Source organism: Ranitomeya imitator, chromosome 3 (genome assembly GCF_032444005.1).
Source record: "Ranitomeya imitator isolate aRanImi1 chromosome 3, aRanImi1.pri, whole genome shotgun sequence".
Classification (NCBI taxonomy): Eukaryota; Metazoa; Chordata; class Amphibia; order Anura; family Dendrobatidae; genus Ranitomeya; species Ranitomeya imitator.
Window position 1 is genome coordinate 330,329,770 of NC_091284.1, and position 25,010 is coordinate 330,354,779.

General features: G+C 46.2%; 1 protein-coding gene across 2 annotated transcripts in view; it reads left to right on the top strand.

Annotated features, from left to right (window-relative positions):
- The window catches only part of FGR (FGR proto-oncogene, Src family tyrosine kinase), a 469,300-nt gene extending 444,532 nt beyond the window's left edge, over positions 1-24,768 (top strand). Inside the window, exons 11-12 of one of the 2 annotated variants that reach the window (XM_069756720.1) lie at positions 16,736-16,867; positions 24,328-24,768. In XM_069756720.1, coding sequence (XP_069612821.1) covers positions 16,736-16,867; positions 24,328-24,536 — 341 coding nt within the window. In that variant the 3' untranslated portion in view covers positions 24,537-24,768. The remainder of the gene's footprint in view (positions 1-16,735; positions 16,868-24,327) is intronic. The other variant, XM_069756721.1, reaches the window with a different exon arrangement.
- The last annotated feature ends 242 nt before the right edge of the window (positions 24,769-25,010 follow it).

The window sequence follows — 25,010 nt, forward strand, 5'->3', positions numbered from 1 at the left end:
CCACTTTCTGCCACTTAGATTGCGTTGTTTTATACACTGGGCCTGAGATTTGGGTCAGTCTCCCCCCCAAAAAATGGGAGATTCACATTCTCACAAAGTGGATCTACTGCAGTCCTGTTAGTTTGGTGTATATCAGCCAGCCACTTTCTGCCACTTAGATTGCATTGTTACATACACTGGGCCTGAGTTTTGGGTCAGTCTCCCCCCAAAAAAGGGAGTTTCAAATTCTCACAAAGTGGATCTACTGCAGTCCTGTTAGTTTGCTGTATGTCAGCCAGCCACTTTCTGTCACTTAGATTGCGTTGTTATATACATTGGGCCTGAGTTTTGGGTCAGTCTCCCCCCAAAAAAGGGGATATTCAAATTCTCACAAAGTGGATCTACTGCAGTCTTGTTAGTTTGGTGTATGTCAGCCAGCCACTTTCTGCCACTTAGATTGCGTTGTTATATATACGCTGGGCGTGAGTTTTGGGTCAGTCTCCCCCAAAAAGGGAGTTTCAAATTCTCACAAAGTGGATCTACTGCAGTCCTGTTAGTTTGCTGTATGTCAGCCAGCCACTTTCTGCCACTTAGATTGTGTTGTTATATACACTGGGCCTGAGGTTTGGGTCAGTCTCCCCCCAAAAAAAGGGGAGATTCAAATTCTCACAAAGTGGATCTACTGCAGTCCTGTTAGTTTGGTGTATGTCAGCCAGCCACTTTCTTCTGGCCAAGTACTTGCAGCAACAAACTCAGTCATGGCTGGGCAGTGTACATCTTGAGGCAGGCAAGGTAGTCAGCGATAACGGAAGGAATTTTATGGCTGCCAAAGCTCTTTCAGAACTTAAACACATACCTTGCCTGGCTCACACCTTGAACCTGGTGGTGCAGTGCTTCCTCAAAAATTATCCGGAGTTACCAGCCCTGCTCCTGAAGGTGCGAAGACTTTGCTCGCACATCCGCCGGTCACCCGTACACTCCAGCCGTATGCTGAACCATCAGCGATCGCTGAATCTTCCCCAGCACCGCCTAATAATCGACGTTGCAACAAGGTGGAACTCCACACTGCACATGCTTCAGAGGCTGTGCGAACAGAGGCGTGCTCTGATTAATTTGTGGGAGGATACACATACACGGGCAGGCAGTTGGATGGCAGACATGGAGTTGTCTGGTGTGCAGTGGTCGAAGCTCCAAGACCTCTGTCAAGTCCTTCAGTGCTTTGAGGAATGCACACGGCTGGTCAGTGCAGACGATGCCATCATAAGCATGAGCATCCCACTAATGGGTCTGCTGATGCAAACTTTGACGCACATTAAGGAGCTGGCGTCTGCAGCCGAGGAGGAGGGAAGCCTTGATGACAGTCAGCCATTGTCTGCTCAGGGAACTCTCCTGGACGAGGTGGCAGACGAAGAGGAGGAGGAGGAGGATGATGGGGATGAATATTTATGGGAGGAGGATGCTTCTCAGGGGGCAATAGAAACTGTTGGCGTTGCAAGGTCAGGTACAGGGTTTTTGCGGGACACAAGTGATGTTGATTTGCAAGAAAGTTCTCCTCAACCCAGCACAAGCAGTGAATTGACATCTGGAACATTGTACCACATGGCTGAGTATGCCTTCCGTATCCTAAAAAGGGACCCCCGCATTATCAAAATGATGACCGATGACAATTACTGGTTGGTAGGGTTGAGCGGAACGGATCAGACAATTTAAAAAATCGCCGACTTTTGTCAAAGTCAGGTTTCGTGAAACCCAACCCGATCCCACTGTGGGATCAACCATGAGGTCGGCGATCTGCGCGCCAAACTTGCGTTTCGTATGACGCTTTAAGCGCCATTTCTCAGCCAATGAAGGAGCACACAGAGTGTGGGCAGCGTGATGACATGGGTCTCGGTCCCCACCATCTTAGAGAAGGGCATGGCAGTGATTGGCTTGCTTTCTGTGGCGTCACAGGGGCTATAAAGGGGCGTGCACGCCGACCGCCATCTTACTTCTGCCAATCTTAGCATAGGGAGAGGTTGCTGCAGCTTCATCAGAAGAAGGGATATAGTTAGGGAGGGAAGATTAACCCCAAAACTGCTTCTACTGTAGCGATTTCCACTGTCCAACACCACCTTTTCTTTGCAGGGACAGTGGAGGTTTTTTTTGTGCATTAGCGCTGTAGCTTATTATGCTGCCCTATAAGGCTCCCTGATAGCTGCATTGCTGTTTGTACGCCGCTGTAAAACCAACTGCTTTTTTAAAAGCAAAAATCCTGTTGCTCCTTTCTGCACAGTTATCTTGTTTCTTTGTCCACACTCTTTTGTGTGCAGCAGTCCTTTTTATTGCTGCCATACTTGTCCTTTGATCATTGTAGGGAGATTGAAATTGTACTACAGCCCTTGTATTTTTTGATATATCTGCCAGCCACGTTCTGCCACTGACTTTGTGTAGTGTAATGCACAGGGCCTGTTTTTTTGCTGCATCCTCCCCCCCAAAAAAGGGAGTTTTAAATTGCCAAAAAGTTTCTATACGTCAGTTCTGTTGGTCGTATGTCTGCAAGCCACGTTGTGCCACTTACATTGTGTAGTGTAATACACAGGGCCTGTTTTTTTGCTGCATTCTCCCCCCCCCCCCACCCCCAAAAAAGGGAGTTTTAAATTGCCAAAAAGTTTCTATACGCCAGTTCTGTTTGTCGTATATCTGCCAGCCACATTGTGCCACTTACATTGTGTAGTGTAATACACTGGGCCTGTTTTTTTTTTTGCATTCTCCCCCCCCCCCAAAAAAAAGGGAGTTTTAAATTGCCAAAAAGTTTGTATACGTCAGTTCTGTTGGTCGTATATTTGCCAGCCACGTTCTGACACTTACATTGTGTAGTGTAATACACTAGGCCTGTTTTTTGCTGCATTCTCCCCAACAAAAAAGGGAGATTTAAATTGCCCACAAGTTTATATGCGTCAGTTCTGTTTGTCGTATATCTGGCAGCCACTTTCTGCCACTGGCATTGTGTAGTGTAATACACTGGGCCTGTTTTTTGCTGCAATCTCCCCCCCCCCAAAAAAGGGAGATTTAAATTGCCCACAAGTTTCTATACGTCAGTTCTGTTTGTCGTACATCTGGCAGCCACGTTCCACCACTGACATTGTGTAGTGTAATACAATGGGCCTGTCTTTTGCTACATTCTCCCCCCAAAATGGGAGATTTAAATTGCCCACAAGTTTCTATACGTCAGTTCTGTTGGTCGTATATCTGGCAGCCACGTTCTGCCACTGACATTGTGTAGTGTAATACACTAAGCCTGTTTTTTGCTACATTCTCCCCCCCAAAAAAGGGAGATTTAAATTGCCCACAAGTTTCTATACGTCAGTTCTGTTTGTCGTATATCTGGCAGCCACGTTCTGCCAATGACATTTTCTAGTGTAATATACTGGGCCTGTTTTTTGCTACATTCTCCCCCCCTCCAAAAAAGGGAGATTTAAATTGCCCACAAGTTTCTATACGTTAGTTCTGTTTGTCGCATATCTGGCAGCCACGTTCTGCCACTGACATTGTGTAGTGTAATACACTGGGCCTGTTTTTTGCTGCATTCTCCCCCCCAAAAAAGGGAGATTTAAATTGCCCACAAGTTTCTATACGTCAGTTCTGTTTGTCGTACATCTGGCAGCCACGTTCTGCCACTGACATTGTGTAGTGTAATACACTGGGCCTGTTTTTTGCTGCATTCTCCCCCCCAAAAAAGAGAGATTTAAATTGCCCACAAGTTTCTATACGTCAGTTCTGTTTGTCGTACATCTGGCAGCCACGTTCTGCCAATGACATTGTGCAGTGTAATACACTGGGCCTGTTTTTTGCTACATTCTCCCCCCAAAAAAGGGAGATTTAAATTGCCAACAAGTTTCTATACGTCAGTTCTGTTTGTCGTATAGCAGGCAGCCACGTTCTGCCAATGACATTGTGTAGTGTAATACACTGGGCCTGTTTTTTGCTACATTCTCCCCCCAAAAAAGGGAGATTTAAATTGCCCACAAGTTTCTATACGTCAGTTCTGTTGGTCGTATATCTCGCAGCCACGTTCTTCCACTGACATTGTGTAGTGTAATACACAGGGCCTGTTTTTTGCTGCAGTCTTCCCGCCAAAAAAAGGGAGATTTACATTCTCCAAAAGTTAATATACACCTTCTACCTTGTTTAACAGTACCATATAACGGTTGTTATTTTGGTAACATTTCCCCAAAAATGAGGAAGTCTGGTGGAAGAGGCCGTGGGCGTTCGTTGCCAGCTGGTACTGATGGTGGTGGTGGTAGTGGAGCATCTGGTGGTACTGGGAAAAGCAAGATAGCACCAAAGGCTCGAGGTGTTGAGCCAGCGTCATCGTCTGGCTTCACAAGGCCTCGAAGGCTCCCTTATCTTGGAGTTGGAAAACAGCTTTTAAAGCCGGAGCAGCAGGAACAAGTTTTGGCTTTCCTTGCTGACTCAGCCTCTAGCTCTTTCGCCTCCTCTTCAGAAGTTTCAAAATCTAAAAGCAGCGAGTCGTCAGTGGCTGCTTCTGGTTCGGAAAAAGTAGCTTTCTTGTGTCCTTCACCCAAAACAAAAGTGAAGGATGCTGCAGGCAACACAACACTTTACTCCATGGAGCTCTTTACACATACCGTGCTTGGGTTAGAGAGGGAAATTGTTAAAAGCCCATTACAAGATGAATCGGACATGGAGTGCACAGATGCACAGCCACAGCTAGATTATTATGCTGTTCCATTGACTCAGATCACTACATTGCCCTCGCAGTGTACTGAGCTAGAATCTGACCCTGATGAGACTATGGTGCCCAGTCCCGAACTATATAACACCTTACACGGTAACACAGAGGAAGGTGCACATGACATTGAAGAGCAGGGGATAGATGACACAGTTGTTGACCCAGATTGGCAGCCATTGGGGGAAGAGGGTGCTGCTGACAGTAGCTCAGAAGCGGAGGAGGATGATCAGCAGCAGCCATCTACATCGCAAAAACTGTCATCTGGCAGGCCCGTATCAGGCCAAAAACGTGTGTCAAAAACCACAACAGGTGTAGGACAGCGTGGCCACCCGGTGACAGTAGCACAGCGCGCAAAGCCTGAAAAGGTATTCCATAGTAGGACGAGTGCAGTGTGGCAATTTTTTAACAAAGATCCGAATGATCAGTCCAAAGTTATATGTAAGAAATGCTCCAAGACCCTTAGCAGAGGGAAGAATTTTCAAAATTTAAATGCAACGTGCAAGCGTAGACATTTAACCAGCAGGCACTTGGAAGCATGGACTAACTACCAAACATCCCGTACCGTTGGTGCACCTGCTCATATTGAAGCTAGTCAGCAACGCAACATTGCTTCCCTCACTGGAAGCCCACCGGTTATAACACCACCAGTAGCAAATGTGGAGGTATTGTCGCAAGGCCAAAGCAGTCAGAGAATCACAAAGTTCTTGGTTGGAAACACTGTAGGTAGGCCCACATCAAGAATACCATCACCAAGCCTCTCTCAATCTGCCATGTCCACCACCACCCCCGCTAGTTCCACCATATGCTGCTCTCCAGTCCAGCTCAGCCTACAAGAGACTCTCGATAGGAAAAGAAAGTACTCTTCCTCTCATCCGTGTACACAGGGTTTGAACGGCTACATTGCTCAACTAATCTCGTTAGAGATGATGCCCTGCTGGTTGGTTGAAAGCGACGCTTTCAAAGCCATGATGGCCTACGCAGTACCACGCTATGACCTACCCAGTCGACACTTCTTTGCGAGAAAAGCCATTCCAGCCCTCCACCAGCATGTCAAAGACCGCATTGTCCATGCACTGAGGCAATCGGTCAGTAGAAAGGCGCACCTCACAACAGTTGCATGGACCAGTAGGCATGGCCAGGAACGTTACGTGTCCATCACGGCACACTGGGTTAATCTGGTGGATGCAGGGTCCACAGGGGACAGCCATAGTGGGACAGTTCTGCCTAGCCCACGGTCTAGGAAACAGTTGGCTGTAGGCGTTCGCCACCCCTCCTCCTCCAGAAGCGAAAGCTCGTCCACAGAGTGCAGTCGCACGACTACTCCATCTGCTGCTGCCAGTGTTGCACCCGAGGTATCCCATTATCGAACAGCTTGTGGTAAGCGTCAGCAGGCTGTGCTGCAAATGAAGTGTTTGGGCGACAACAGACACACCGCGGAAGTACTGGCCGAGTACTTGCAGCAAGAAACTGAGTCATGGCTGGGCAGTGTACATCTTGAGGCAGGCAAGGTAGTCAGTGATAACGGAAGGAATTTTATGGCTGCCATAGCCCTTTCAGAACTTAAACACATACCTTGCCTGGCTCACACCTTGAACCTGGTGGTGCAGTGCTTCCTCAAAAATTACCCTGATTTACCAGCCCTGCTCCTGAAGGTGCGTAGACTTTGCTCGCACATCCGCCGGTCGCCCGTACACTCCAGCCGTATGCTGAACCATCTTCCCCAGCACTGCCTAATAATCGACATTGCAACAAGGTGGAACTCCACACTGCACATGCTTCAGAGGCTGTGCGAACAGAGGCATGCGGTCATGTATTTGTGGGAGGATACACATACACGGGCAGGCAGTTGGATGGCAGACATGCGGTTGTCTGGTGTGCAGTGGTCGAAGCTCCAAGACCTCTGTCAAGTCCTTCAGTGTTTTGAGGAATGCACACGGCTGGTCAGCGCAGATGACGCCATCATAAGCATGAGCATCCCACTAATGCGTCTGCTGATGCAAAGTTTGACGCACATCAAGGAGCAGGCGTCTGCAGCCGAGGAGGAGGGAAGCCTTGATGACAGTCAGCCATTGTCTGCTCATGGAAGTCTCCAGGACGAGGTGGCGGATGAAGAGGAGGAGGAGGAGGATGATGAGGATGAATATTTATGGGAAGAAGATGCTTCTCAGGGGGCAATAGAAACTGGTGGCATTGCAGGGTCAGGTACAGGGTTTTTGCGGGCCACAAGTGATGTAGATTTTCAAGAAAGTGCTCCTCAACCCAGCACAAGCAGTGAATTGACACCTGGAACTTTGGCCCACGTGGCAGAGTATGCCTTGCGTATCCTAAAATGGGACCCCTGCATTATCAAAATGATGACCGATGACGATTACTGGTTGGCCTGCCTCCTGGATCCACGATGCAAAGGAAAATTACAAAATATCATGCCACATGAGAGTAAATATTGGCTACCAAACAAGCAACTCTTGTAGACCGTTTGGTTCATGCATTCCCAGCACACAGCGGCGGTGATGGTTCTTACACGAGCTGTAGGGGTAAACATGGCAGAGGTGTAAGAGGTGCACAAAGCCGAAGTGGTGTTGGACAGAGGGATTTATGACCAGGTTGTGGAGTGATTTCGCAATGACCGCAGACACAACAGGTACTGCTGCATCAATTCACAGTGAAAGGAGACAGCATTTGTCCAGTATGGTTAGCAACGATTTTTCCTCCCTTATCGATGTTCTCCCTCACAGGTCATTCCCCTTTGATTACTGGGCATCTAAACTAAATACCTGGCCTGAATTGGCAGAATATGCATTACAGGAGCTCGCTTGCCCAGCTGCTAGTGTGCTATCAGAAAGAGTCTTCAGTGCTGCTGGTTCAATACTGACCGAAAAAAGGACACGTCTGGCTCCCCAAAATGTTGATGATCTAACCTTCATTAAAATGAACCAATCATGGATTTCAAATTATTTTACCCCACCTTCCCCTGATGACACGTAGCTTGCCAGAAAAATTTCTTGATTTTGGCCTCCTCTTACTGACTGCTCCAATTCCGCCATTTGCAGGTGCTGAATGTCCACCGTAGGCCATTTTTATACCTCCCTAAATGGGCTGACTCCCCCACAGGGCCGTGGTCACAACTTGGCGCAAGCACCCATGCAGTGCCGTTTGCCAGGACAGGTGGGTGTGCCCACTCTTGGGCGACGGCACTGGCACAGGGTCATTCATAGTACAATGAAGTTTCTCTGACGGTGGTGGTGCACAACCAACGTCAGACACACCGTCGTAATATGAGGGGCCCTGTGCCAGTACCGCCGCCCACGAGAGAGTGTTCCCCCCCAGCTCGAACTGTGCTCTACCACTTGCAAAACTTACCTCTCCCTGCCCCACCACTGTGTAGTCTGTGCTGTTAAATCCTAAAATGGCACTGCAATTACAAATTTGTTGCAATGATAGATGATAGTAAAAATATACAGGGGCCCTGGCCTCCATTTAGACCCATTTAATACTTTGCACCAACTACCACTGTCTACAACTCTGCAGAGGAGCCCACCCCTGTACCTCGCTATGCCACGTGTTTAGTCCTGTTACCAATTTTGAACTGCTTTTAGTCCACTTTTGTATTTTGGGCCTACTACCTGTGTCTGCGCCACTCATTACAATTGTCCTCCACTTAACAAAGCTATGCCGCCTATTTAGTCATGTTACCAATTTTGAACTGCATTTAGCCTACTTACTTATTTGGGCCTACTACCTGTGTCTGCACCACTCATTACAATTGTCCTCCACAGAACAAAGCTATGCCGCCTGTTTAGTCCTGTTACCAATTTTGAACTGCTTTTAGCCTACTTTTGTATTTTGGGCCTACTACCTGTGTCTGCGCCACTCATTACAATTGTCCTCCACTTAACAAAGCTATGCCGCCTATTTAGTCATGTTACCAATTTTGAACTGATTTTAGCCTACTTTTGTATTTTGGGCCTACTACCTGTGACTGCGCCACTCATTACAATTGTCCTCATCAGAACAAAGCAATGCCGCCTGTTTAGTCCTGTTACCAATTTTGAACTGAATTTAGCCTAACTTTTTATTTTGGGCCTACTACCTGTGTCTGCACCACTCATTACAATTGTCCTCCACTTAACAAAGCTATGCCGCCTGTTTAGTACTGTTACCAATTTTGAACTGTTTTTAGCCTACTTTTGTATTTTGGGCCTACTACCTGTGTCTGCGACACTCATTACAATTGTCCTCATCAGAACAAAGCTATGCCGCCTGCTTAGTCCTGTTATCAATTTTGAACTGCTTTTAGCCTACTTTTGTATTTTGGGCCTACTACCTGTGTCTGCGCCACTCATTACAATTGTCCTCCACTTAACAAAGCTATGCCGCCTATTTAGTCATGTTACCAATTTTGAACTGATTTTAGCCTACTTTTGTATTTTGGGCCTACTACCTGTGTCTGCGCCACTCATTACAATTGTCCTCCACTTAACAAAGCTATGCTGCCTGTTTAGTCCTGTTACCAATTTTGAACTGCATTTAGCCTACTTTTTTATTTTGGGCCTATGTCTGTGTTTCCTCCTCATCTTGCCCATTGCCCAGCTACTGCTAGATGAGTCTGCTGGTACATTGACTACACTACACTACACTACATTCCCCTTGCACTCTACACAACCAGAATTTGACCCTGCTGAAAGTCAGGCTCCCCTTCCCGCATACTATACCACCTTACACGGGGACAAAGAGGAAGGTGCAGATGAAAGTGCAGGTTCCTTCATCAGGTGGGGGGCATACTCGTTGGCACTGGCACATGGCCCCTCATAGTACGCAAAAGTGTCTCCGGCAGTGGGAGGCGCCACCCGCCGACAAACACACCTCCTTTCTATGAGGAGCCCTGTGCCAGTGCCAACTAGTGGGCGCCCCCTGCTTGCTCAGGATCACAGCACTTGCAAAGTTGAAATACTTACGTCTCCCTGCTCCACCGCCATGATGTATTCCGCATGTCCTGGGCCCACGAAAATCTTGAGCCAGCCCTACCCCCCCACAACTTTAGCCAAATGACCCCCTGTTTTCAATGCCTATCTATTATTATAAAGTAACTTAAGATTGACAAACTTAAGAAATAAGAATTGATGTTTTTGGCATAAAAATGGGCACTGTAGGTGTTTTCCTGCCCTCCACTCACTGCCGACTTTGATTCCCCATTGACTTACATTGGGTTTCGTGTTTCGGTCGGCCCCCGACTTTTCGAAATAATCGGCCGATTTCACACGACCCGACTTTTGACAAAGTCGGGTTTCGCGAAACCCGACTCGATCCTAAAAAAGTAAAAGTCGCTCAACACTAGTTGGAATATTCACTGCTCCCCACGACCGGGACTATAGCAGTGGAGAGCAGTGAATACTCATTTCACTTTAATAGCGGGCTGTTATGGACCTGGTGGATAGGAGCACCCGGCACGACCTGATAGTTAAACTCACACAGGACAAGCTCTGGGATGTGGGAGCTCTGCTGACCGCAACCCCTAATCCTATCACAACAACTAGAAATAGCCGTGGAGCGTTCCTGACTCTCCCTAGACACCTCTTCACAGCCTAAGAGCTAGCTAGCCCTAGAGATAGAAAATAAAGCCTACCTTGCCTCAGAGAAATTCCCCAAAGGAAAAGGCAGCCCCCACATATATTGACTGTGAGTAAAGATGAAAGTCACAAACGCAGAAATGAAACAGGTTTCAGCAAAGGGAGGCCAGACTTGCTAAACAGACAGAGGATAGGAAAGGTATCTTTGCGGTCAGCACAAAAAACTACAAAAGACCACGCAGAGTGTGCAAAAAGACCTCCGCACCGACTAACGGTGCGGAGATGCCACTCTGCATCCCAGAGCTTCCAGCTAGCAAGACAAAATCATGATAACCAGCTGGACAAGGAAACAATGAACAAATAATAACTATCAGGAACTTAGCTTCTGCTGGAGAAGACAGGTCACCAGAAAGATCCAAGAGCGAACTGAACCAATGCAGGAACATTGACAGCTGGCATGGAGTAACGATCTGAGTGGAGTTAAATAGAGCAGCCAACCAAAGGATAAACCACATCACCTGTGTAAGGAACCTCAGAAGCAGCAGCTTCACTCACAGCCACCAGAGGGAGTCCATGGACAGAACTCGCCGAAGTACCATTCACGACCAAAGGAGGGAGTTCGACAAGAGAATTCACAACAGTACCCCCCCCTTGAGGAGGGGTCACCGAACCCTCACCAGAGCCCCCAGGCCGATCAGGATGAGCCAAATGAAAGGCACGAACTAGATCGGCAGCATGAACATCAGAGGCAAAAACCCAGGAATTATCTTCCTGACCATAACCCTTCCACTTGACCAGGTACTGGAGTTTCCGTCTCGAAACACGAGAATCCAAAATCTTCTCCACCACATACTCCAACTCCCCCTCGACCAACACCGGGGCAGGAGGATCAACGGAGGGAACCATAGGCGCCACGTATCTCCGCAACAACGACCTATGGAACACATTATGGATGGCAAAAGAAGCTGGAAGGTCCAAACGAAATGACACAGGATTAAGAACTTCAGAAATCTTATATGGCCCAATGAAATAAAGGCTTAAACTTAGGAGAGGAAACCTTCATAGGAACATGACGAGATGACAACCAAACCAAATCCCCAACACAAAGTCGGGTTCCAACACAGCGCCGGTGGTTAGCGAAACGTTGAGCCTTCTCCTGGGACAATGTCAAATTGTCCACCACATGAGTCCATATCTGCTGCAACCTGTCCACCACCGTATCCACACCAGGACAGTCCGAAGGCTCCACCTGCCCTGAAGAGAAACGAGGAAGGAAACCAGAATTACAGAAAAAAGGAGAAACTAAAGTAGCCGAGCTGGCCCGATTATTAAGGGCGAACTCAGCCAAAGGCAAGAAGGACACCCAATCATCCTGATCAGCAGAAACAAAGCATCTCAGATATGTTTCCAAAGTCTGATTAGTTCGTTCGGTTTGGCCATTAGTCTGAGGATGGAAAGCCGAAGAAAAAGACAAATCAATGCCCATCTTAGCACAAAAGGACCGCCAAAACCTCGAAACAAACTGGGAACCTCTATCCGAGACGATGTTCTCTGGAATGCCATGCAAACGAACCACATGCTGGAAAAACAATGGCACCAAATCAGAGGAGGAAGGCAATTTAGACAAGGGTACCAAATGGACCATCTTAGAGAAGCGATCACAAACCACTCAAATGACCGACATTTTTTGAGAGACGGGGAGATCAGAAATAAAATCCATGGAAATATGCGTCCAGGGCCTCTTCGGGACCGGCAAGGGCAAAAGCAACCCACTGGCACGAGAACAGCAGGGCTTAGCCCGAGCACAAGTCCCACAGGACTGCACAAAAGAACGCACATTCCGTGACAAAGAAGGCCACCAAAAGGATCTAGCCACCAAATCTCTGGTACCAAAGATTCCAGGATGACCAGCCAACACCGAACAATGAACCTCAGAGATAACTCTACTAGTCCATCTATCAGGGACAAACAGTTTCTCCATAGGACAACGGTCAGGTCTATCAGCCTGAAACTTCTGCAGCACGCGCCGCAAATCAGGGGAGATGGCAGACAAAATTACCCCCTCTTTAAGAATACCCGCCGGCTCCGGAACACCCGGAGAGTAAGGCACAAAACTCCTTGATAGAGCATCAGCCTTCACATTCTTAGATCCCGGAAGGTATGAAACCACAAAATTAAAACGGGAGAAAAAGAGCGACCATCGAGCCTGTCTAGGATTCAACCGTTTGGCAGACTCGAGATAAGTCAAATTCTTGTGATCCGTCAAGACCACCACGCGATGTTTAGCTCCTTCAAGCCAATGTCGCCACTCCTCGAATGCCCACTTCATGGCCAACAGCTCTTGATTGTCAACATCATAATTGCGCTCAGCAGGTGAGAATTTTCTAGAAAAGAAGGCACATGGTTTCATCACCGAGCCATCAGAACTTCTTTGCGACAAAACAGCCCCTGCTCCAATCTCAGAAGCATCAACCTCGACCTGAAATGGGAGCGAAACATCTGGCTGGCACAACACAGGGGCAGAAGAAAAACAACGCTTCAACTCCTGAAAAGCCTCTACAGCCGCAGAGGACCAATTGACCACATCAGCACCTTTCTTGGTCAAATCAGTCAACTGTTTAGCAATACTAGAAAAATTAGCGATGAAGCGACGGTAAAAATTAGCAAAGCCCAGGAATTTCTGCAGGCTCTTCACAGATGTCGGCTGAGTCCAATCGTAAATGGCCTGAACTTTAACAGGGTCCATCTCGATAGTAGAAGGGGAAAAAATGAAACCCAAAAATGAAACCTTCTGAACTCCAAAGAGACACTTTGACCCCTTCACAAACAAGGAATTCGCACGAAGGACCTGGAACACCATTCTGACCTGCTTCACATGAGACTCCCAATCATCCGAAAAGACCAAAATGTCATCCAAATATACAATCATGAATCTATCCAGGTACTCTCGGAAGATGTTATGCATAAAGGACTGAAACACAGATGGAGCATTAGAAAGCCCGAATGGCATAACCAGGTACTCAAAATGGCCCTCGGGCGTATTAAATGCTGTTTTCCATTCATCGCCCTGTTTAATTCGCACAAGATTATACGCCCCTCGAAGATCTATCTTGGTGAACCAACTAGCCCCCTTAATCTGAGCAAACAAATCAGACAGCAGCGGCAAAGGATACTGAAATTTGACTGTGATCTTATTAAGAAGGCGGTAATCAATACAAGGTCTCAAAGAGCCATCCTTCTTGGCCACAAAAAAGAACCCTGCTCCCAACGGTGATGACGACGGGCGAATATGACCCTTCTCCAAGGATTCCTTTGTATAACTCCGCATAGCGGCGTGCTCTGGCACAGATAAATTAAACAGATGGCCCTTAGGAAACTTACTAACTGGAATCAAATTAATAGCACAATCGCAATCCCTATGAGGAGGTAGGGCACCGGATTTGGGCTCTTTAAATACATCCCGGTAATCTGATAAAACTCAGGGACTTCAGAAGGAGTGGAAGGCGAAATTGACAACAATGGAACATCACCATGTACCCCCTGACAACACCAGCCGGACACAGACATAGATTTCCAATCCAACACTGGATTATGGACCTGAAGCCATGGCAACCCCAAAACGACCACATCATGCAGATTATGCAACACCAAAAAGCGAATATCCTCCTGATGTGCAGGAGCCATGCACATGGTCAATTGAGTCCAGTACTGAGGCTTATTCTTGGCCAAAGGCGTAGCTTCAATTCCTCTCAATGGAATAGGATACTGCAAGGGCTCCAAGAAAAAACCACAGCGCCTGGCAAACTCCAAGTCCATCAAATTCAGGGCAGCGCCTGAATCCACAAATGCCATAACAGAATAGGATGACAAAGAGCAAATCAGAGTAACGGACAAAAGAAATTTAGACTGTACCGTACCAATGGTGGCAGACCTAGCGAACCGCTTAGTGCGCTTAGGACAATCGGAGATAGCATGAGTGGATTCACCACAGTAAAAACACAGCCCATTCCGACGTCTGTGTTCTTGCCGTTCAGCTCTGGTCAAAGTCCTATCACACTGCATAGGCTCAGGCCTATGCTCAGAGAATACCGCCAGATGGTGCACAGCTTTGCGCTCACACAAGCGCCGATCGATCTGAATGGCCAAGGACATAGACTCATTCAGACCAGCAGGCGTGGGAAATCCCACCATGACATCCTTAAGGGCTTCAGAAAGACACTTTCTGAAAATTGCCGCCAGGGCACACTCATTCCACTGAGTAAGCACAGACCACTTTCTAAACTTCTGACAGTACACCTCCGCTTCATCCTGACCCTGACACAAAGCCAGCAAGATTTTCTCTGCCTGATCCACTGAATTTGGTTCATCATAAAGCAATCCAAGCGCCAGAAAAAACGCATCAACATCACGCAATGCAGGATCTCCTGGCGCAAGGAAAAATGCCCAGTCTTGAGGGTCACCACGCAACAAAGAAATAATGATTTTTACTTGTTGAACGGGGTCACTAGAGGAGCGGGGTTTCAAAGCTAGAAACAGTTTACAATTATTTTTGAAATTCAAGAACTTAGATCTATCCCCAGAAAATAAATCAGGAATAGGAATTCTAGGCTCTAACATTGGATTCTGAACCACAAAATCTTGAATGTTTTGTACCCTTGCAGTGAGATGATCCACACAAGAGGACAGACCTTGAATGTCCATATCTACACCTGTGTCCTGAACCACCCAAAGGTTTAGGGGAAAAGAAAGACAAAACACAGTGCAAAGAAAAAAAAATGGTCTCAGAACTTCTCTTATCCCTCTATTGAGATGCATTAATACTTTGGGCCAGCTGTACTGTTATGGATCTGGTGGTTAGGAGCACCCGGCACGACCTGATAGTTAAACTCACACAGGACAAGCTCTGGGATGTGGGAGCTCTGCTGACCGCAACCCCTAATCCTATCACAACAACTAGAAATAGCCGTGGAGCGTTCCTGACTCTCCCTAGACGCCTCTTCACAGCCTAAGAGCTAGCTAGCCCTAGAGATAGAAAATAAAGCCTACCTTGCCTCAGAGAAATTCCCCAAAGGAAAAGGCAGCCCCCCACATATATTGACTGTGAGTTAAGTTGAAAGTCACAAACGCAGAAATGAAACAGGTTTCAGCAAAGGGAGGCCAGACTTGCTAAACAGACAGAGGATAGGAAAGGTATCTTTGCGGTCAGCACAAAAAACTACAAAAGACCACGCAGAGTGTGCAAAAAGACCTCCGCACCGACTAACGGTGCGGAGATGCCACTCTGCATCCCAGAGCTTCCAGCTATCAAGACAAAATCATGATAACCAGCTGGACAAGGAAACAATGAACAAATAATAACTATCAGGAACTTAGCTTCTGCTGGAGAAGACAGGTCACCAGAAAGATCCAAGAGCGAACTGAACCAATGCAGGAACATTGACAGCTGGCATAGAGTAACGATCTGAGTGGAGTTAAATAGAGCAGCCAACCAAAGGATAAACCACATCACCTGTGTAAGGAACCTCAGAAGCAGCAGCTTCACTCACAGCCACCAGAGGGAGTCCATGGACAGAACTCGCCGAAGTACCATTCACGACCACAGGAGGGAGTTCAACAACAGAATTCACAACAGCGGGCACTGTTAGCCGCAGCCGCAGGCTTCCTGTTTCTGGGCGTTCAAGTGTGCCCGCTACTAAAGGGAATGAATATTCACTGCTCTTCACTCCCATGGGCTTGGAGTGCAGTGAATATTCATTCTCTTTAGTAGTGGGCACACGTAATCTCCCAGCTGCTGCAGGAACCAGTGGCTGCAGCTAACACTGCCCGCTATTAAAGTGAAATAAAGATTCACTTTTCTCTACGCCCATGGACTTGGAGAGCAGTGAATATTCATTCCCTTTTGTAGTGGACACACGTAATTTCCCATCAGCAGGAAGCCTGCAGCTGCTGCCACCTCGCCCACTATTAAAGTGAAATGAATATTCACTGCTCTCCACTCCTACAGTCCTTCCATCCATCTCTCGGTGTCGGCTTCAGTGCATAGACGTGGGAGAGACTAAGGGTGTGGGGAGCAGTGAATATTAATTTCTCTTTAGCAATGGGGACCCACGATAGCCGCAGCAGCCAGCTCCTGCCTCCTGTCACCCACTGCTCCGCCGCTGGTGCCAGGTGGGCCCCCCTGACTCATGGGCCCCATAGCTACATGGTGTGCCGCTTTTAGCAACATGCCACTGGCTGGGAATCCCTGGTGCAGCGGCCTGGTGCAGCCTAGTCTGCCTGCCCCTAAAGCAGGAACTGGCTACACTATATAAGTAAAACTTTTTGTCATATGCCCACTAATTGAAATGGTAGAAAAAAATATTGCTGTATTAAAAAGGCACATTTGCCATTTCCTCACTCTGCTTCATGTCACCCCTGAACATTTCATGACTGTATGTATATTCTATTATTATAACAGGTGCCAAGTTTCCCATCAAATGGACAGCTCCTGAGGCTGCAATGTATGGAAGATTCACAATTAAATCTGATGTCTGGTCATTTGGAATCCTTGTGTGTGAGCTAGTGACGAAGGGGAGAATTCCGTATCCAGGTGCAAAAACTCTGCTAGGCAACCAAATCCGCGAGCTTCTGTGCCATAACAACACCCAGCTGTACTCAGACCCCGCTTATTCACACATATACGCACAGTCATGGTTACAAAATAGTCCTATTCCAATCACATGGAAAAACAGTATTCCTTGGCAATGTATCATCAGGATACGATCTATTATTCAAATCACTTTTTATGTTAAATGTATTTTTTTTCATTATTTTTTTTTACATTTTTCCTATTATAATGTATATAAAATAGAAAACTAAAAAATATTGCAAATTTGACAGTGTCCACTAAGCCTAATACTTGACTTCTAGTTCCTGTTCTGTGCAGGGAGCCACACTGACATAGGCTGCAATAGACTGCCTTATTGCTGTACAGGAGAGCTTGCTAAGAATACTCCGATACGGGCAAAGAGAGGAGAGATCAGATGTACCATCATCTACTGTGAATGGTGGATCCTGTATTATCTGCTGTATGCAGGGGGATTACTGGTCGTTTTAATCCCTATCTGTCATGATAATGAGACCACTGAAAACACACCTGTACGTAAAAGGAAACTAGTTTTAGGCTTATTGGAGAGTGTGAAATTTGCATGATTTGGATTTGTGTTAGGTAACTTGTGATATGGAATTTTTTATTCTTTGAAGGAAATTTGTCACCGCGTTTTTACTACCCCATATCAGAGCAGCATGATGTACGGACAGAGATCCAGATTCCAGTGATGTATCACAAACTTTGCTAGATACTGCAATTTTGATTTACAACTGTATTCTCGTCTGAAGATCTACCAGTTTTCTGTTTACTGAGCTCTGTATAACCCACCACTGATTGGCAGCCTTCTGTGTACACTGTGCAAAGGCAAAAAACTGGAAATAAGTGGTGGTGCAGGATTATACAGAGCTTTTGAATATGCAAGGCTACATGGCCGCATGTTTACTAGTCCTCTAGTATGAATCTCCTGCAGGCAAAAGGGATGTTATCAAAACTACACCAAGCTGACCAGTAAGTGACACATCGAAGAATTCAGGGACTCTGCCCCTACATCATGTTGTTCTCAGATTAGATAGCAATAGCCTGGTGAAGATTCCTTTTAAATTCTTGTAACACAAAATCCTGACTAAGGCTACTTTCACACATCAGGTTTTTGGCATGTTTATTCTCAGTGAGGAAAGGAATGTCTAGGTCCTGGTATACGAGAGATGCCTTAATGTGGCTACCAGGTACACATGAATTGGCCAATTTATGTGCTAAACGCTCTCATTTTTCATATTTCTAATGCAGTAATGCAGTTCAATTTTCATGTTTCATGTTTACATGTTTTAGCGCCGCAGTGTGCTGCCTTATTTATTTGTCCATTTCCAGTTCAGTCTTGGGATTGCCACCATCTCCAGAATTGTCAAGCACACCTGCCGTGCACTGTGGGACTCTTTGCATGGTGAATTTATACCACATTCCACAATGGAGAGTTGGTTGGAAGTAGCCAAGAAATTCCAGCAAGCGTGTCAGTTTCCCAATTGCGTGGGCGCAGTTGACGGGAAACATATCCGCATCATGAAACCGGCTGGTTCTGGCTCAGAATATTTCAACTATAAAAATACTTCTCCATTGTGCTGATGGCCATCGCCGATGCGGAGTACAAATTTATAGCAGTGGATATTGGGACGTATGGACGCTCCAATGATTCCAAAGTTTTCAAACTGTCTGCAATGGGGCGTCACCTGTATGGAAACACCTTCCAATTCCCCCCCCCCCCCCCCCCCCAAGACCACTGCCTCAAACCTCTGGGCCACCAATGCCTTTTGTTTGTGTTGGGGATGAAGCCTTCCAGCTGTCAGAACATCTGCTGAAACCCTACTCCAGTAGTGGATTAACGCAAACTAAAGGAATTTTTAACTACCGCCTCACACGTGCACGGAGAATGGTGGAGTGCGCTTTTGGGATTTTGACCGCCAAATGGCGAGTTCTATTGACAGCTATTGAAGAATGACACTGTTGACGAGGTGGTTAAAGCGTGTGTTGTCCTGCATAATTATGTGATATGCAAGGAGCATATTTCCATTGAAGACCACTCAGAAGAAACCACTTTGGCTGATTATAACAACATTACGTATAGAAGTTCTGTGGCAGTTTCCAGAATGAGGGACCAATTCGCAGAATACTTTATCTCACCTGAAGGAAGAGTAGACTGGCAAGATGAGAGAGTTTGAACAATTTTTCTTGGACCTTGTTAACCGTATTTTACCTCATTGTACCCAAGTTGTGTACTTGTTTGTGTTGCCCCCAAAGTATTTAACCTTATATAACCAAAGTTGTGTACCTGTTTGGGTTGTACCCAAAGTATTTTACCTTCACCCAAGTTATGTACCTGTTTGGGTTGTACCCAAAGTATTTTACCTTCTTTTACCCAAATTATATAGCTGTTTGAAGGATTTAACCTCTAACCACATTCTTAAATGTATTACAATACCTTATAAATAAGATACAAATTTTGTTTGACCAAAACAGTTTTATTATACAAATTTTTTTAACAAAAGTAATTTTTATAAGTTAGCATAATTTGGGGTGGAGATATTACTGGAGGGGCTGTCAGATTGGGATACTTCGACAGTGGGAGTGTTGAGAGGGGAATGTGGTGGTGGTGGTGAAGGATCAGTAGGTAGTGGTGAAGGGGTGGAGAAAGAAAGTGGACGGGTGGACAGGAAACTGGGAGTTGGATTTGGGATTTGAAATGATGGAGGGGTATAGTTGATGGATTGGGAGGCAGAAGAGGTGATGGGTAGAGAAAAGGGTTGGGATAGTGACATGATGGGTGAAGGAGACTGGTGGTAGTGGGCAGGGAGAGGAGGTGCGGAAAATGTTGTTGGGAACTGGTATGGGGTGGGATGTTGGTACGGGTCAGGATGCTGGGACGGGGCACGGGCAGGATGCTGGTACGGGGCAGGATGCTGGTACAGGGCAGGATGCTGGTAGTGGCTGGAGTGAGGGACAGTGGCTGGAGGGGGGCAGGTGCAGGAGGGGGGGCAGGTGCAGTGGCTTGAGAAGTAACAAGCACTAGAGTAGACTGGCACGATTGCATTACTTGCATCTGCTGATCAGGAGATAGCTTATCCATGTGCTCGAGTACCGACCGGAAAAAAGTGTGGTTCGGGATTGACTTGCTTCTGAATGCATCCGTAGCAGAAGTGTATGCAACTCAAGAATACTTTTATTTATCAAATTGAAACCTGCAGCCATTTGCTCGGACAAAACTTTGAGACAGTTCTGGAAGGATGCGCTCAGGTGCAAGAACTCGGGCGTATAGCTCTGTACCTGACCCCTCTGGCGCTGCCGCCCCGAAGCCACAGGTGTAGTAGAGGTGGCAGCATCAGAGGGGTGGGGTACAGGAAACGCTATCCTCACCAGCAGATTCATGCAATGCAGCCGGCCAGGATGCCCCAGCGCTGGTGGATGGGACCGAGGGATCAGATGTGAGGAAAGGCTGGGAAGGTGCAGGGGGCCGGGACTGTCAAAGTGTCCCGCAGTTGCAGACTCCTGAGGGATCGCCGCAGAAGGGTTCAACTCTGCTGCAGGCCCCGAGTGCTGCAAACGAAAAGAAAATATAATTAATATACTGATATTGCATGGCCCTGGCTGAAACAGCAAAAGAGGGTTAGACATGTAAAACATTAGTTATTAAATGTGGTGGGTAATATTTACCTTCGGCTCACCATCGTTCACCTGAGGAACGACAGGGCTTGGGCATATTTATATCTGCTCCTGCATCCTCAAGATCCACTCGGGGCCCGCATCTCTTTGTTGAACTCCTTCTTGAAGCGATCCCTGATCGACCGCCACCGCTTGACAATCTTCTCACCTGTAAAAAAAGGAGAAACACAAATTGGTTAGGATACAACACTTTAAATCCATCAACATAACTGAGCTGTGTATACTTACGTGCTTGATTCTGGGCCCGAACATCGAGGTCCTCCCAGTTGTCTACCAGCTGTTCGCAGAACCGACGGGTCACAATGACATCATCGTGGTGGCGGTCAGCCATGTTCCACAGTGGCACCCTCTCTTGGATCAGATCGATGAGGAGGTCAATATTTAGCCCAACCTCCTCAGTGTCCGCGTCAGGAGCACACTGTGAAGAGTGTTAAAAAGGGAAGAAAAAATACATTACATTCAAAACAACATTAAGTTTAAATAAAAAAAATAAATAAGGAGATGCTTACACGATGACAGCCACCCGCACCCTCACGCCGATGACCCTGGGAGCCGCTCAGAGGACCTCTGGATCGAGCACCGGAATCAGAAGACTATAAGAAAAAAAAATTATGTGCTTGTGTATTTGCTTTTTATGTGTTGTGTCCAGTGTTCTTTTTGGTAAGGATGTTTTGTTTGTAGGTGTTGGGTGTAGTGTGAGGTTATGGTTCCGCGATGCATGCAAGAAACTTACCAATTGCGATCCCACTCCAGGTCTCTCTCCACCCCTTCAGTCTTCTTCTGGAAGCACCTCTTCTTCTGCAGCTTCCTACAAAAATTAGAGATTAATAAATACATTAATTAATAACTAAATATATATATATATATGTATATATACAGGTCCTTCTCAAAAAATTAGCATATAGTGTTACATTTCATTATTTACCATAATGTAATGATTACAATTAAACTTTCATATATTATAGATTCATTATCCACCAACTGAAATTTGTCAGGTCTTTTATTGTTTTAATACTGATGATTTTGGCATACAACTCCTGATAACCCAAAAAACCTGTCTCAATAAATTAGCATATCAAGAAAAGGTTCTCTAAACGACCTATTACCCTAATCTTCTGAATCAACTAATTAACTCTAAACACATGCAAAAGATACCTGAGGCTTTTATAAACTCCCTGCCTGGTTCATTACTCAAAACCCCCATCATGGGTAAGACTAGCGACCTGACAGATGTCAAGAAGGCCATCATTGACACCCTCAAGCAAGAGGGTAAGACCCAGAAAGAAATTTCTCAACAAATAGGCTGTTCCCAGAGTGCTGTATCAAGGCACCTCAATGGTAAGTCTGTTGGAAGGAAACAATGTGGCAGAAAACGCTGTACAACGAGAAGAGGAGACCGGACCCTGAGGAAGATTGTGGAGAAGGACCGATTCCAGACCTTGGGGAACCTGAGGAAGCAGTGGACTGAGTCTGGTGTGGAAACATCCAGAGCCACCGTGCACAGGCGTGTGCAGGAAATGGGCTACAGGTGCCGCATTCCCCAGGTAAAGCCACTTTTGAACCATAAACAGCGGCAGAGGCGCCTGACCTAGGCTACAGAGAAGCAGCACTGGACTGTTGCTAAGTGGTCCCAAGTACTTTTTTCTGATGAAAGCAAATTTTGCATGTCATTCGGAAATCAAGGTGCCAGAGTCTGGAGGAAGACTGGAGAGAAGGAAATGCCAAAATGCCTGAAGTCCAGTGTCAAGTACCCACAATCAGTGATGGTGTGGGGTGCCATGTCAGCTGCTGGTGTTGGTCCACTGTGTTTCATCAAGGGCAGGGTCAATGCAGCTAGCTATCAGGAGATTTTGGAGCATTTCATGCTTCCATCGGCTGAAATGCTTTATGGAGATGAAGATTTCATTTTTCAGCACGACCTGGCACCTGCTCACAGTGCCAAAACCACTGGTAAATGGTTTACTGACCATGGTATTACTGTGCTCAATTGGCCTGCCAACTCTCCTGACCTGAACCCCATAGAAAATCTGTGGGATATTGTGAAGAGAAAGTTGAGAGACGCAAGACCCAACACTCTGGATGAGCTTAAGGCCGCTATTGAAGCATCCTGGGCCTCCATAACATCTCAGCAGTGTCACAGGCTGATTGCCTCCATGCCACGCCGCATTGAAGCAGTCATTTCTGCCAAAGGATTCCCGACCAAGTATTGAGTGCATAACTGAACATTATTATTTGATGGTTTTTTTGTTTGTTATTAAAAAACACTTTTATTTGATTGGATGGGTGAAATATGCTAATTTATTGAGACAGGTTTTTTGGGTTATCAGGAGTTGTATGCCAAAATCATCAGTATTAAAACAATAAAAGACCTGACAAATTTCAGTTGGTGGATAATGAATCTATAATATATGAAAGTTTAATTGTAATCATTACATTATGGTAAATAATGAACTTTAACACTATATGCTAATTTTTTGAGAAGGACCTGTATATATATATATATATATATATATATATATATATATATATATACATATAAAAAAAGATATTAGATAGATAGATAGATAGATAGATAGATAGATAGATATTCAGAATGGGCAAAAAAAATGTATCTCTAAAAACAGAACTTTTATTTACCTCAGTGCGCTGGAGGGCTCCCAGAAGAAGACATGGCTGATGGCTGGCTGATTTGCTCTGTGGCTGGCAGGCTAGGCTTTTAGCTCTCTGGCTGGCAGGCTCTCTGCTGGCAGGCAGGAAGGCTAGGCTCTCTGCTGGCAGTCTCTTGGCAGGCAGGCAGGCTAGCCTCTGTGCTGGCAGGCTCTTGGCTCTCTGGCTAGCAGGCTCTTGGTTCTCTGGCTGGCAGGCTCTTGGCAGGCAGGCTAGGCTCTCTGCTGGCAGGCTCATGGCAGGCAGGCAGGCTTGGCTCTCTGGCTGGCAGGCTCTTGGCTCTCCTGCTGGCAGGCTCTTGGCTCTCTGCTGGCAGGCTCTTGGCAGGCAGGCTAGGCTCTCTGCTGGCAGGCTCTTGGCTCTCTGGCTAGCAGGCTCTTGGCTCTCTGGCTGACAGGCTCTTGGCAGGCAGGCAGGCTAGTCTCTCTGCTGGCAGGCTCTTGGCTCCCTGCTGGTAGGCTCTTGGCAGGCAGGCTAGGCTCTCTGCTGGCAGGCTCTTTGCAGGCAGGCAGGCTAGGCTCTCTGGCTGGCAGGCTCTTGGCAGGCAGGCTCTCTATGGCTGGTAATGAGTGAGGGCCTCACTGGCATTGTTTATATATGTATCCTGGGGGCAGGCCAATATGTTCTAAGCATGCTCAGATTAAGAAGCCAGATCAGGTCGCTGGATCCAGCTTTTTCCGGATCCGGTACATTCCAGCGTCCATAGACATGCATTGTAGGAATCCGGCCTTTCCGGCTTTTTTGCCGCAGACAAAAAGTTTTTTTTCCAGATGACGGAATTGAAATTTTCACTCTATCCGGGAAAAAGAGAAAGGAACGTTGGGCCATGCGGCGCAATCCGGCGCTACTACAAGTCAATGGGGGAAAAATGGTTCTGGTTTTGAATTTTGCCAGTTACGGTTTTTCTAAAAATAGCCGTAATGGGCTGGAATGAAAAAACCTGATGTGTGAAAGTAGCCCAAAAGACTAGTTCACTTTCTGATGCCATTTTTCTTTAATAAGTGCCATTTTATATGTCTTGCTTGTTAGGTTATTATGTATATGTACAAATCTATTCCATTGTCTTTTTATCACCACACTAGGTATGAGTAATAGAGAAGTATTGGAGCAAGTGGAAAGGGGGTACCGCATGCCATGTCCTTCAGGTTGCCCCCCATCTCTTCATGACCTTATGTTACAGTGCTGGAAGGGTGATCCTGAGGAACGTCCAACATTTGAGTACTTACAGTCATTTTTGGAAGATTATTTTACAGCTACAGAGCCACAGTATCAGCCTGGGGACAATATCTAAAGTTTATTGTGATTTTAACAAGCACTGAAGAAAGGTTGAAGGCTTAGCAGTGTGGTCCTAAATTGCTTTCAGCTCACTATGAGATGATTCCTGAATCTTTTCAGCCAAACTATAGAACATGTTCTTGAAGTGTATAACATTCAGTAAGAGCAACAATGACATGGGCTTAATGTTGTAGTACTAAATCATGAAACATTGGTCATAACAGTAACATTAATAAAAAAAACTTGGGAAACTGCTGATGTAATGACACCAAAAAATGTTTCCACAATCGTGAGCGGACACAAAGCGCAACAGTATACAAATCAACACCAGTGAGAAAAAGGCAGTGAAAGACCAAAGTTCATCTTCACTTCCTGAATATATTAAAAATAAAATTTATTAATTTACTAAAAAACAGCAGCCAATATTAACATAGGGTCAAGCAAAAAAAGGACATTTAAAACCAGTATTACATAGAAACATAATGGTCAC